The sequence below is a fragment of the Myxocyprinus asiaticus genome, chromosome 37 (assembly GCF_019703515.2).
Source record: "Myxocyprinus asiaticus isolate MX2 ecotype Aquarium Trade chromosome 37, UBuf_Myxa_2, whole genome shotgun sequence".
Classification (NCBI taxonomy): Eukaryota; Metazoa; Chordata; class Actinopteri; order Cypriniformes; family Catostomidae; genus Myxocyprinus; species Myxocyprinus asiaticus.
Window position 1 is genome coordinate 126130 of NC_059380.1, and position 15714 is coordinate 141843.

General features: G+C 40.7%; 1 protein-coding gene across 2 annotated transcripts in view; it reads right to left on the reverse strand.

Annotated features, from left to right (window-relative positions):
* Positions 1-15714, reverse strand: part of LOC127427816 (sodium-coupled neutral amino acid transporter 3-like) — a 64873-nt gene that overhangs the window by 22233 nt on the left and 26926 nt on the right. For both annotated transcript variants that reach the window (XM_051675622.1, XM_051675620.1), the window contains 2 exons: positions 13041-13137; positions 12570-12685 (listed from right to left, as the gene is read on the reverse strand). In XM_051675622.1, the coding sequence (XP_051531582.1) occupies positions 12570-12685; positions 13041-13137 (213 nt within the window). The remainder of the gene's footprint in view (positions 1-12569; positions 12686-13040; positions 13138-15714) is intronic.

Here is a 15714-nt window from a genome sequence, read left to right on the forward strand (position 1 = left end):
GAGATGCAATACTCTTGTAGGCATAAATATATTTAGAATCTATCTGAAAGAAGGTACCTTGGAAGATATCTTCACGTTGCTGCCTACCATTTGAAGCAGCCTTTGTGTCACGATGCTCTCAAGTTGGGCAGCTCACTAGAGTTTAGAACAGATTGTCTGCCCTACACATGACTTTTGGAAAGAGACAAGACCAAATGTACCACAACAAGACTGAGAGCATACATTTTGTCCAAAGACGCTAGAATACCTCATTTGAACTTGAAGACATATTAGTTTCTTGTTTAATGTATTCTGCAGCATCTGGACGTGTTTATTGAAGATCTTTCATGCAGGTAGCTTCATCAGATCTTCAATCAATGGATAAAAACGTCTTTAGTAAATGGAGAAACAAGTGTATGACTACGAGTCTTCATTAGCACACTGTTCATTTAGGGTGTGTTCACACTTGGCAGGTTTGGTTCGATTAAAACGAACTCTGGTGCGATTGCTCTGTTAGTGTGGTTCATTTGAACAAGTGTGAACGCTGCCATCCGAACCTTGGTGCGCACCAAACAAGCGGACCGAGACCGCCTGAATAGCGGTCAGTTTCCAAACGAACTCTGGTGCGGTTCGATTGATATATAAACACAACATGGACCAAAGACGTCTAAACGGACCAAAAACAGGAAGTAATTTGCCTAATACTGACCTCAAGCATACCTGGTTCTTCTCATCATAGGAGCTGTGTTGCCCATTACAGTTCGGTACAGGCGTCAGAACCGCTGTCTGCCGTCCTTGCAGCATATCTTCCTTTGTGTTTGCAACAGAGGAATTCCTGATGCTGTTTTGACTCCTTTACACATTTTATTAGCTCTTCATTTGTTCTCAGATGGTAAAAATACCACCATATATGCATATATAAATGTAACGAGCGCATTTCGCCCAGCAGCCAGCATTGTTTTGGATGTTTGTCAAGTTCCGTCGCAAAATATACGTCATAAAAGCTTTCCAATCAGTTTGTGACTTTTTCCTGATGCCTTTTGCTTTGTATCTTTAGGTTCAGTGTTAAAAATGCCAGTGTGAACGCTAAGCAAACCAGGACTAAATGTATCATTTTCTTTTTTGGTCCAGACCAAGAGGACCAAGAGAACCAAACTACTGTGTGCTACTACCGAACTACTACTAAGTGTGAACACTTAGGCTGCAGCACTGACACTAGTGGAAACTAACACCCTAAACTTTCATAGTCAAATAGAGGTTTGATCTCATTTAAGGTAACATGAGATCGTATGAAACTCTAATGATGATGTGCAAGAGGAGCACTGAAGCTGGAGTGCATGATAGAGGAGAGGAAGAAAACACAGTCCAGACACACTCCTGAATTTCCAAACAGCTTCAGCTGATGTAGATCACAAAGTATGAGGAATTTATACAAAAATACAAAATGAGTAAATACAGAAGCACTCTCGTTGTGAAGTGGAGCCGGCATTCCATTGCAAGCAAAACTTGCATGTCAGAGCATCTTTAAAGGAAACACGCTGGCGTTATATCTTTAATGCACCCTTTTATTAAAGTTCAAATATGATATAAAATAAGCACAAACTCTGAAACTGCCGTTTCTCTGTGTGGTCAGAGCCGCTTCTATGAGTTGCGTGAAGTGACCGGTCTAAGGGGAGAGATTGAAACTGCATCCCGGCTGATGAAATATTTAATACATACACAAGATACATTTAATTGGGGAGCTATACTGCAGAAGATGTTAAAATTTGTTTTCAGAGAATGAATATAAGTGTATTTTGTCTTCACTGCACTGGCAGAAGTACAAACAAGTGAAAAAATATACTTATTCAAGATATTTTTTCTGAAAGCAAGTCTAAATATCTTGTATGTTGCTTCTCAGGTAAATGTGGCACAAGCTGAAATATCAGTTAAGTGCTAATGAATAATTGGTGTAATAATCGCAGAATAGTCCAATAATCGTTCTAATAATCGTTAGATTAGTCGATTAGCAAAACAAACATTAGTTACAGCCCTAATCTGTTTAGTACAATTCTTTCTCCCACTATCTCCACAACACACTGTACAATTTATCCTAGTATCAATCATACAACAGCATGCAATAAATAAACATGCCTTTTATTCCAGGAACATAAAATATACGCCAGAGCAACAGTTTTTCCCTGTACACCACAGGAAGCAAATCGTCAAAGCAAAAGTCCAGGATTTGTTGTTGTTTTAATCTCAGAATTAATTTACAGCCCAGCTTTCATGCCTCATTGTTCTAGAACAGAGAACATTTTATTTCTCAGAAATTGCTCTGAGTTCAGGAGAATTAAAATCAGCATGAAACCAAAATGGACCCTATTTATTTTATTAATGAATGTTACTGGTCTTATTGTGAATGATTCATCCATGCATTTTGACCTCATAATCTTTAATCAAGATGTCATAACTTGCTCTTCCGGTGATATGAATGACTCTTCTCTGCTGACGAAAGCAAGTGTTCATCAGTTTAAACTAACCCTTCAAGAGTCCGTCATGTAAACAAACCTGGCTTCAGAGCAGCTAATGCAGAAATGAAGAGTTGTTTCTTTGGCTGTTTCCCTAACAAAACCCTGTTCCCTAACCCAAACTACCTTGGTTACGGGCCCGCTGGCTTGTATTCACACTTTGAAGAAGGAAAAATGGTGAATTTGTGACTGTGTTTGAGGCATTTAATGTGTGAATGCTTCCAGAGGTGATCGTTTCAGAGTGGAGAAATTGGCTGGAGTTTATTTATATTTGTTTAACACAGGAATCTTTTGGAGGGATCTTGGAATGTACAGCACGAGTAAGTGTTCTTTTTTCCCTTTAAATTTTGAAGCGGTGGATTTACCCGTCTCTTCAGCCTATTGATGAGTTGAATACATTTACAAGCACTTGTTATAATCAAAGCGTTTTTAGTCATGTGCATTTATTCCGGTTATGTTATAAATTAAAGGTAATTTGTGTATTTGACCTCTGAGGTGTGACTGAGGGTCTGACTCATGTCAGGAATGCAATTAACAGTGCTTTCTCATTTAGCCCGGCTCCCAGAGAACAAATATACATGTGAGAACTATTTCATTGATCACTTATTCAGTTTAAGTAAGAGTTGTATTATGTTTAAGTTTTAGGTCATTAACTACTGACACAAATAAAAAATTAAAAATGTATTAACAATTTTTTATTGATTCACATATTAAACACAGAAAAAACAAAACATATATACACAGAATCAACAATTAACCCCCACTATTACCCCTCCCCTCCCAACCATATTTTCAAAGGATCTCAACACTCCACTGTCATACAGGTCTCTGAGTGTAGTAACCCCCCTCACAATCCACTCTGACCAGCTGAAAGGGGACTTATTAATACATAATTTAGGGTTCAGCCATATGCTCGAGGCAACATTTAAATAAATGTCTGAATTAAACACTCTGGCTACTCCTGTCCAAATCATGTGCAAATGCAAGATAACGGGTGTCACTTAACCTCTCCGGTTAGTTTGATAGAAAGGCTTTGCAATGGTGAAATAGGGGCAAGAACTTCCTGTTCAATACAAAATCAGGGAGAGGCTCTCTCAGGTGGAAGCGACCAATGAGCCAAATATTTGAGACCGAATGCATAATAATAAAACAAAATCTTGGGTAGGCCTAGCCCACCTTTGTCAATCAGCCTATGTAACTTAATGAAATGTAATCTGGGACATTTACCATTCCAAATGAAGGACTTCACTATGCTATCAAATTGCTTGAAATAAGAGAGGGGGACATCTACAGGTAGGGACTGTAACAGGTAGTTGAATTTTGGAATACAATTCATTTTAATAACATTAACCTTCCCAATCATAGATAAATGTAATGAAGCCCACCTGCCTACATCGCTAAAAAAATTTTTTATTAAAGAGTAAAAACATTTTTTATGATTAACATTTTTATTGATTCCTGCATCGAACACATAAAACCAAAACATAAATACACGGAATCAACATTTAACTCCCATAGCCAACTTCCAACCCCTTAAAATCACTTGTCTGGCGATCATAACACTGGTTAGGACCCAATTTTTTATATGTTTATTCCCTATTTTAATGACCACCCCATCGCCTAAAACACAGTAAAATGAAACCCGAGAGCCCAAAACGTCACATACAAAACTCTGAACCCTCAACCAAAATTCCTGGATCTTAACACACCCCAAAAAACATGGGTTGTGTCATACAATCTAGAGGGGGTCCAATAAAATCTATGTAAAATCTTGAATTGCATAAGGGGCACCCTTGCATCTCTAGATACAGACTTGACATTTTTTAGAATCGTAGCCCACACTCCCTCCTCCAATACCAAGTTTAAATCTTTCTCCCATAATCTCCTGATAGAAGTTAAAGCTCCATCCCCCAGACTCTGAATTAGCAGGGAGTAATACACTGATACAATTCATTTTAATAACATTAACCCAATCATAGATAAATGTAATGAAGCCCACCTGCCCACATCGCTTGAAAACTTTTTTATTAAAGGGTCAAAATTAACACTAACTAAATCACACAAATTTGCTGAGAATAAAATGCCCTGTTTGGGCCACTGGAAGGCGCCCGGCTGGAAAGCCGTTACTGGGCAGTAAGCTGTCAGAGCCAAAGCTTCGGATTTAGACCAATTAACTCTGTATCCTGAGAATTTAGAGAAGGAATTAATAATTCTTTGGAGGCAAGGCATAGATCTAGTGGGTCAGAGACAAATAATGAAATATCATCTGCGTAAAGCAGAAGTTTATGCAGCACACCTCCTGCAATAACCCCTGGAAAATCATCCTCCTTTCTTATCACAGCTGCTAATGGTTCCAGGGCAAGACAGAACAATAATGTGGAAAGAGGGCAACCCTGCTGAGTGCCCCTATCCAGAGTAAAATAATCTGAAATTAATCCATTTGTTTGTACCGCTGCTACAGGGTGTCTATAAAGTAACTTAATCCATCCAATAAATGTACTCCCGAACCCGTATATTTCCAAAATCTTAAAAAGATAATCCCATTCTACCATATCAAACGCCTTTTCGGCATCAAGTGAGATGGCAGTGACCAGAGTCTGATCATTCGCCACTGACCACATGACATGAATGAAGCGCCTAATGTTATCAGAAGAGCTGCGACCCCGAATAAACCCCTCCTGATCTATATGTATAAGAGATGCCATAACTTTACTCAATTGGTTAGCCAGAATTTTTGACAATATTTTATCATCTAGCTGGATCAGGGAAATTGGACGGTAACTCTTACACTCGCTTGGATCTTTGTCCTTTTTAAGAATCAGACTGATCCGGGCTTGTGTCATGGTTGGCAGAAGCGTTCCGTTCTTTAATGATTCAGTATAAACTTCTAACAAAAGTGGAGCCAGTTCTGTAGTATAAGATCAAAAAAATTCAGCGGCAAAGACATCTGGCCCCGGAGCCTTGCCTGTAGGCAAGGCCTTAATTACCTCGCCAAGCTCCTCCAAGATTATCTCAGAATTTTCTAATATCTTCATCAGTAGATGAAGATGTGGAACTATAAAGATCAAGATAGAATTCTTTGAAAGCATTATTAATATCAATGGCTGAGGTAAAAATTTCACCACCAGCAGATTTCACTGAGGGAATGGTAGAAAAAGACTGCATCTATTCTCAATTTGGCCGGGAACATCAGTTCAAATGCGACCTTCTGTTGATGTAAGAGTTTCTTGCATTCTCCCTCAGTGGATCGCCAAACCAGAACCCTGTGAGCTCGCTCGATTTCCAGCTTATGGCCTGTTATGTCAAGTAGACTTCGAAGGAGCCCGTCCAGGAATTTCACCATATCTCGACCTTCTTCGGCCTCAGAAATTCCAACAATCCGGACGTTATTCCGTCGACTATGATTTTCATATCCTCCAACTTTTTCCAGACACGCTCCAAATCCATGATGGTCGCTAGTGGATTAGCAGCTAATTCCCTCTCCAATGACTCCAGATAATCGATCCGTTTCTTGACATCTCCCACTCTTGTAACCACCTCAGTGAATTTCGTCTCCATGGCAGTGATCGATCGATGTATTACAGCAAGATCTTCCAAGTCAGCAACGACCTTCATCAGCATTGCCGACAAGTTCAATAATTCTCACCAAATTTCCCGCAGTTCACCTGCCAAATTGAGTCCCCGGTCTGTGGCCTTGTTAGGGGCGTCAGCTTGAGCACATAAGTGTCTTTTAATGACTCCAGAGCCCAAGGATTTTGAATTCTTTGACATATTGTCTTCCTAGAACAGATAAGGATCAGGGTGTATCGAATCTCACCAGTTTATCACATAAAAAGTATTAAAACCAGCAAAGTGTGCAGAGCTCGCCGTTCACACATCCGAACCTCGCATGGCGTCACGTGACTGACAAATACATTCTTAGCATTCATCACTTAAAGTATATTTCTGCCTAACTTTTCTGTTGCGTTTGGATGTATTGTTCTATTTTGTTCCAGCTGATCAGGCCTGTGTCCTGGTGAGGCCTGACAACCTTGAGAAAAAAAATGTTGTGTTCTGTCTAATGATGTCATTGCAGGGAGTGTTTGTAGCTTTGAGATCATGTGACTAAGTCAAAGGAACTGGACATCAGTTTATCTAAAGAGTATACTCACCTCTGACCCATTTCAGCTTACCAACTTGACTTAGTGTTTTAAAAATATAATCTTTTGAATGAATGATCCTCAACTCATTTTCTCTTTCTGTCTTTTACCTTTGGAAATGTGGAGAACTTTGTCTTCAGTAAACTCTCTCTCTCTATTGATTAAACTTCAACTTTTACTCCTGGTCATCATTGTTCACGCCGGTCTCTTTACTGGGTATAACTGTGTTTCCTTACAATTTAGTGTATTATGATTCAAAACCTTGTAATATTGTGATCTTTTACTCATTCATTTTTCAATGGCAACTGCCTCGTCATAAGCAAAACCTGCAATATGCTGTATGATTATGGGCTGGTTATGTATAAATGTTGTCGTTTAGATCATTAGTGTGTTGAGATTGCTGCTCATTTCCCCGGTAACAGGCTCTGGCACAAGCAGCACAGTGGAAGGGTGTGTGTGTGTGTCTGTGTAAGTCAGTGTGTGTGTGTGTGTGTGTGTGTGTGTGTGTGTGTGTGTGTGTGGACTGCAAACTCACATTCGGATCTGCCTCCTTCATTCCGGTATGCAACGGCCACTTTTCACAATCCAATCAACTACTGATGGATAAACTCAAGTCCCCGCCCTACATTATATTTCGATAAGCCGTTTCACTTGGAAATACATCACAATAAGGAAGTCGGTCGCAACCTCCGTTTCATGCTGACTTTAACAGAATCCTCAATTATGTTTCATTAAGGTATCAACTTTGTCTCAGATGTTTTTCCTAAAACAAAAAGACACAAATGCATCACTTGTTGACACACAGTAAGAGTATTGAGCTATAATTTTAAATGATAATCGGTCTAGGAAGGAATTGATGAGAAATGATTGAGTTTATATTGAGATATCTGACTTATAAATGCAGACTTTGGTATCTTGTCACATCTGAACACAGATTGAGACATTGTTAATATCTCTTCTGAAACAATAAGGAGACGTGTGAGAATCCTGGAGTCTTTATCTCAGAAGCTAAGTCTCCATTTGCTCTCCATTTAATCTCTAACTGTTGTCTAGGAGAAACAAAAGAGATCTAAAAAAAAGTAATTTGAGATTTCTTATAGCTGATCACTAAAGACAAAAGGAAACTCTGAACATGTAGGACAATGTTTTATGATGCTGGTTTTGTTCAGGACATCCTTGTCTTGTTTGGTTGTTTATTTCTCAGAGGCATACAGGACTGATTTTGGGGTCCTTTCTCACCTCTGAGGAACCGCTGCAAAGTTTCAAACTGACACGACACAAATTCAGGCCTGAAGTCACTCAACAACTCCCACTGACAAAACTGTCACCATCAACACCTGTATCTAACCCCCATTTCTCCAGTCCACTAATAATTATTCTCAAATGTATCAATCCAAACATCTGAGACTAGTGAACATGCTTCTCTTTTGCATTTTCTGATTCAATACAAAATATAAGCATAACAATTTGAGTGAAACACTGAACTGAAAAATGAATCTGAGTATTTATTATGTCTCTCTTATGGACTGTAGCTGATATGTTCCACACATTAAATCTGAGCATCTGTACAAAGAGTTAACATGTACAATGCCACTTATTTACATACATTTGATTAGTCACTTAGAAATATGAAATATTTCTTCATTATAAGTGACATCTTTTCCTTGTTTATAAATATATCCTAAAACATTTAGCTTATTTCCAAGATTAAATGGGACTTTAAATACCAGATTTTCAATGTGGTCTCAGACTTTTGGACCCCACTGTATATATAATTTATGAAACATAATTTCCTGTGGTTCTACGATGATATCCCCACAGCTCATGCACTGTAATTGAACAGAATATTATTGGCATTATTAAACTGTGTCTGGGATCAATATATAACCACCCGGAGGCCTCACTAACAGATCTCAGATCAGACAGGTACCACACGCAGTGCAGATCAGGATACAGAGAGTTCAACTGTTCCAAATATCTTACAGACCCCCAGTCACACTAAACAGCTCAAAACCCCAAATCCTCTGAACATTGCTCAGCCCAGATTAAAAGGCCAGACTGCTTTTCATTAAGCGATCGCAGCAGACAGCCGTGTTAAGTAGCAGGCACTATTAGATCTTAATGGAAGACAGACTCTTTGTGAAAGTAAGTAATACAGCGTGAACGTAGAGATCCGAGTAAAACGAGTGTTCTGGTACAGCCTGCTCAGCTTCACTACAGGTTAGTCAGGAAACAAATCTCTCGCCTGATTTGACTTTTCTAATAAAGGCTGCATTACTCTGGGATTATTACAGTGGCGGACCAGTTCAGAGAGCAAGATTTGACCCAGATCCAGCTGTTGATACCCAACAACCTTAAATGAGGGGAGCTGTGATGCTGACATTGCATAAATAACTACAGCAATCAAGATGAGGGGGAAAGTCTCAGGGATTAACCACAGAGCTGGAACAAGATGTTTTATTAGGCGACATGAAACTTACATTTCAGATAATCCAAGAACTGACTATAAAGCCTTAAAGGAATCATTTTGTGGGTGAACTATCCCTTTAAATATTTGCTTCCAAAACAAAATGTATTTTTTGCAGTCCAATCTAATGAGCAGATTCATATGGGTCAGTGCTGAACCCGTGCACCAGAACCTAAATTATTTAAAGACAACATGAAATTAAAACTGATGCTATAGATCATTTTAAGGACTGTTCGTTGATGATGTCAAGTGATGTCATTGTTCCATGAACATTTCCTGCTTGTCATAACAGAAACTATTTATCAGAGATTTATCTTTTAGATACAGAAATCGCCTGTCAATCAACTCGAGCACGTACATGTGCATTAGCTACACAAAACGGTAAAATTGAATTTTTTAGCCTAATTGGAGTTAAAGACACTCAATTTATTATACCAGTGACTGAACGACACGCCCCTTCCGTGGATTATCGTCGCCTGCGGAGACTTTCCCCCGTTTCCCCGCGAATTAGATGCAACGCCGGGGATTAGAGCACGCATCGCAGCCGATGGGCCAGGATGCCGGACCACTATACCCCTCAAGTGCCGAGGCCCAAGGAAGCTGGGTCGCTCATTTTAAATAGATGCCTCTCCGAGTCCTGACACCACACTATGTTGTCAGATTTGACTGCTGATTTGAAATATGTTCTTTTATCGTAATCTTGACCAACTGTTTTGGACATTTCGGTCTTTCCCCATTCAAGTAGATACACTATATTGCCAAAAGTATTCGCTCATCTGCCTTTAGACGCATATGAACTTAAGTGACATCCCATTCTTAATCCATAGGGTTTAATATGACGTCGGCCCACCCTTTGCAGCTATAACAGCTTCAACTCTTCTGGGAAGGCTTTCCACAAGGTTTAGGAGTGTGTTTATGGGAATTTTTGACCATTCTTCCAGAAGCGCATTTGTGAGGTCAGACACTGATGTTGGACGAGAAGGCCTGGCTCGCAGTCTTCGCTCTAATTCATCCCAAAGGTGCTCTATCGGGTTGAGGTCAGGACTCTGTGCAGGCCAGTCAAGTTCTTCCACACCAAACTCGCTCATCCATGTCTTTATGGACCTTGCTTTGTGCACTGGTGCGCAGTCATGTTGGAACAGGAAGGGGCCATCCCCAAACTGTTCCCACAAAGTTGGGAGCATGGAATTGTCCAAAATCTCTTGGTATGCTGAAGCATTCAGAGTTCCTTTCACTGGAACTAAGGGGCCAAGCCCAGCTCCTGAAAAACAACCCCACACCATAATCCCCCTCCACCAAACTTCACAGTTGGCACAATGCAGTCAGACAAGTACCGTTCTCCTGGCAACCGCCAAACCCAGACTCGTCCATCAGATTGCCAGATGGAGAAGCGTGATTCGTCACTCCAGAGAACGCGTCTCCACTGCTCTAGAGTCCAGTGGCGGCGTGCTTTACACCACTGCATCCGACGCTTTGCATTGCACTTGGTGATGTATGGCTTGGATGCAGCTGCTCGGCCATGGAAACCCATTCCATGAAGCTCTCTACGCACTGTTCTTGAGCTAATCTGAAGGCCACATGAACTTTGGAGGTCTGTAGCGATTGACTCTGCAGAAAGTTGGCGACCTCTGCGCACTATGCGCCTCAGCATCCGCTGACCCCGCTCTGTCATTTTACGTGGCCTACCACTTCGTGGCTGAGTTGCTGTCATTCCCAATCGCTTCCACTTTGTTATAATACCACTGACAGTTGACTGTGGAATATTTAGTAGCGAGGAAATTTCACGACTGGACTTGTTGCACAGGTGGCATCCTATCACAGTACCACGCTGGAATTCACTGAGCTCCTGAGAGCGGCCCATTCTTTCACAAATGTTTGTAGAAGCAGTCTGCATGCCTAGGTGCTTCATTTTATACACCTGTGGCCATGGAAGTGATTGGAACACCTGAATTCAATTATTTGGATGGGTGAGCAAATACTTTTGGCAATATAGTGTAGGAGCTGCACTTTCATAACGCTTGATTACATAGAAAAATAGCTGCCAAAACTGCCCAAGAGCGTTGCAAAGATGGCTGCCGAGTGGACTGACTTACCTTGAAAAAGAGACTTTGGTGAAAGTATTCAGAAATAACCATTTAAATTCCTTTGTTTTTGTTTACATTCTTGAAATGGTCTATATTGACTTAAAGGAATATTCCGGGTTAAATACAAGTTAAGATCAATCGACAGCATTTGTGGCATAATGTTGATTACCACAAAAATAAATGTAACCTTTTCTTTAAAAAAGCACAAATGTGTGTTCCAGTGAGACACTTACAATGGAAGTCAATGGGGTCAATTTTTGGAGAGTTTAAAGGCAGAAATGTGACGCTTATAACTTTATAAAAGCACTTACATTAATTCTGTTAAAACTCACGTATTATTTGAGCTGTAAAGTTGTTTGAGTCTTCGTTTTACAGTCGTTTTAGGGTTTGTTAACGTTACATTGTCATGGCAACGAAATTGTATAATTGGTTATAACTTTACACAGATGCAGTTAGTAAGTGATTTTATCACACTAAAATCATGTTAACACACATATTGTTTATGTCTTGTGTCTATACTTTTGAAACAGTGAGTATTTTAATGTTTACAGATTGACCCCATTGACTTCCATTGTAAGTGTCTCGCTGGAACACACATTTGTGCTTTTTTTTTTTTTAAAGAAAAGGAGGGACGAGTGGAGGTGAATTTTTGTGGTAATCAACATTATGCCACAAATGCTTTAGATTGAGATTAACTTCTATTGAACCTGGAATATACCTTTAATACAGTTCCATTGTCTTATAATGCATATTATTCTAAAGAAAATCTAATAAAAAATGTATTCAAACTTCTGCTGATATAAGCCGCCATGGAAAAATAGTATCATTTGCGGCAGTTGCCTCCGCTTCTGAGACCGTCAATCCGCGCATTTTATCACATGACTCGTTGTGCATGACACCGCGGAGACTCACAGCATGTGGAGGCTCATACTACTCTCCACGACCCACACACAACTTACCACATGCCCCATTGAGAGCGAGAACCACTAATCACAACCACGAGGAGGTTACCCCATGTGACTCTACCCTCCCTAGCAACCGGGCCAATTTGGTTGCTAAGGAGACCTGGCTGGAGTCACTCAGCACACCCTGGATTCAAACTCGCGACTCCAGGGGTGATAGTCAGCATCAATACTCGCTGAGCTACACAGGCCCATCAATGTCAGATGTTTGATCAGATTCAGTGATACACAAGAATATATTTTCACATCTGTCTGATACTTTAATGATCCTACAAAGTGGTTTATGATATATCTAATGTTCAATCAACTGATTAGTTCTAGCTCAGTACATTCATACTGTATATTACCAATCCATTCATACATTCACCTGTTCAGTGAAACAATCATCCACCGGCATGCATCGACTTTCACCTCAAACTCTAACTTACACAAAGAGGACGATGCCAGTGTTAGCCATGGCATATGCTAATCCTAGAATCCCACTTCCCATGATGGCATTTCCCAAGTTGAAGACTGACATCCCAAAAGAAGTCTTCCCTTCAAACTGAGGAAGATGAGACACAGAGAGGTTATTCCACACATTCACATCTCACAAGCTTAAGCTGAAGTGTGTCATTTCTGCACCACTAGCATCACCAAACACAATTGTGAAAATAATGACAGATAAAAACAGATAGAACTGCCCCAAACTCATGATGCTCAAACAAGCTCAGCAATGTTCAGAAAGCACCAGAGTTACAGTGTTCACAATGTTCAACCCATGAATGTCTTACTAATAGCTGAATCTGATTATTGAGCAGGGATAATTATTTTAACATTGAAAAAATAACACACTTCGCCTTTAACAATATTTTGTTTATAAGTGATAAATATGAAATCTTATGAAAAGCTCAACTTACATCGGTGAAGCGAGGGGTTTTCTTGTCATCTGCATTGGAAAGAAACTCTGAGCTTTCTGCCAGGTTTGCTTCAACACTACCTGCAGTTCTCTCAGTACTAAAGACACATGGAAGAGCAAAGAGATCAAGAAAAGGTACAATATGGTCATTAAAATACCATTAAACATCCATATAAACACATTAAAGCAGAGGTGTCCAAACAACGGCCCACCAACTGCTCTGGTGCGGCTCGCAAAACATTTGAGAAATCCAACAGAATTTGGCCCGCTTAAATTGATATAAGACATTATATAGAAATTATATGAAATTCATTCTCTGAACTCTGGTTGTTGCCATCACGTCAATCTGCTGCATCGTGTGTTCTCTTTACTGTCGCACCAGCTTCATCCACTGGCACAGCTCAACAAGAGTTTGGCAAAAACTAAAAGTCAGGTCTCTGGGGCAATGGTGTAGCCAGAAACAAGACTTTGGGTGTGCAAGAACTAAAGCAAAATTAAGTGAAATATAATAAAATGAACATTAACAACCATTGCATCAATTCTTTTTGGTAATATATATTTTTTAAAAGCTCTGTGTAGTTTAAATGACTGGGGAAAAAAATTAAATGGAGTAAGTTGCCCTGTTAATTTTCATCAGTTGCTAATTTTTGTTTTTAATCGATAAAGAGATGCGAACAAAACAACTTTTACAACAAATTCACGGAAATTCTTAAGGGGAGACGCATGGAATCCGTGTTCAACTAAAGGTAGGATAAATAACAATATGTTACAGGCTATAGGCCATTGCAGATGCATTGCATTATTTCTGGTTAGTCTGATAAATGAACGGAAAGATCGATATATCTCCAGTTATATGGTTATTTGGACTCCCTGTGAAACTGTACATTGTAAAAGGCTCTGGAATATACAACTCGCTTACTGGCAAACATATAATAATAATAACTTTATTTTTATAGCACCTTTTAGCAATTTAGCACAAAGTGTTTCACCAACCATAAAATCAAAACACACTCAGTAAAACTCAATATATTCAAATAGTAATAAAAGTTAATACAAATACGTTTTTTGATGAGACTTAAAAACAGACAAATATTCAGCAGATCTAATATCACAGGACAGGCTGTTCCATAATCGGGGGGTGTTCACTACAAACGCTCCATTGCATTTAGTTTTGCATCTGGATCTTGAAACAGCCAACAGTTCATGACAAGAAGATCTAAGAGCTCTAACTGTTTCATAAGGTCTTCAAAGTTCTGCTAAATATTCTGGCGCCAAACCATATAATGCTTTATATGTAATTAATAAAATCTTAAAATCAACCCTAAAGTGAATTGGTAGCCAATGCAATGAAGCTAAAACTGGAGTAATATGATTTAAAGACATAGTTTGTGTCAAAAGTCTGATGATGCATGAGAGCAGCACTGCAGTTCACGACTGACTGAGGAGAGGAAGAATTCGTCATGGTTACTGGTGTAACCTTCGTTCCCTGATGGAGGGAACGAGACGTTGGTGTCGATGTAGTGACACTAGGGGTCACTCTTGGGAGCCCAAGACACCTCTGGTCTTTGATAAAAGGCCAATGAAAATTGGCGAGTGGTATTTGCATGCCACTCCCCCGGACATACGGGTATAAAAGGAACTGGTATGCAACCACTCATTCAGGTTTTATGCTGAGAAGCCGATATAAGGTCCGGCCATTTCAGCGGGTAGTTCAGCGTTGTGGCAGGAGGGACACAACGTCTCGTTCCCTCCATCAGGGAATGGAGGTTACACCAGTAACCATGACGTTCCCTATCTGTCACTCACTCGACATGTAGTGTCGATGTAGTGACACTAGGGGTCCCTATACGAAACGCCACAAGGCTGAACTGAACTGGTGGTGTGTGGTGGGCAGACTTGCTGTGTGCCTCATAGCCAGCACACCAGGTCGACACGTAACCTCCCCCAACATAGTTATGAGTGTCGAACGGCCCTTTTTGGGGACAAGTCGACTACCCAAAGATAGAGACAGGCTTAACCCAGTCATGGCCTCTTTTCCCCTTCTCTTTTTCCACTCCCTAAAAAAGAAGGGGGATTATCCAACTGGGCCACCAGGTCTAGTCGGGGGGTGTCCCTCCCAAGGGGAAGACACCGCGGAGACCACACCTCGCCCAAAGAGATGATCTCGGGACTCGAGTCTGGAGCCAGTGCTAAAGCGGACTCATATGCATCAACCCGAGCGGGGTGGCCACCGCCGAGGATGCCATATTAGTGGAACCGCTGTTCCCTGCTTGAACACCTTCAAACAGGCCAGCACCGACTGGGCGTGCTCGTTCGTAAGGCACGCCGTCAAGGAGACTGAGTCCAACTCCAAACCGAGAAAAGAGATGCTCTGAACCGGGAGGAGCTTGCTCTTTTCCCAGTTGACCCGAAGCCCTAGTCGGCTGAGGTGTGAGAGCACCAGGTCCCTGTGTGCGCACAACACATCTTGAGAGTGAGCTAGGATTAGTCAGTCGTCAAGATAGTTGAGAATGCGTATGCCCACCTCCCTTAACGGGGCAAGGGTAGCCTCTGCGATCTTCATAAAGATGTGAGGAGACAGGGACAGGCCGAAAGGGAGGACTTTGTACTGATACGCCTGACCCTCGAACGCAAACCGCAGGAAGGGTCTGTGTCGAGGAAGGATCGAAACGTGA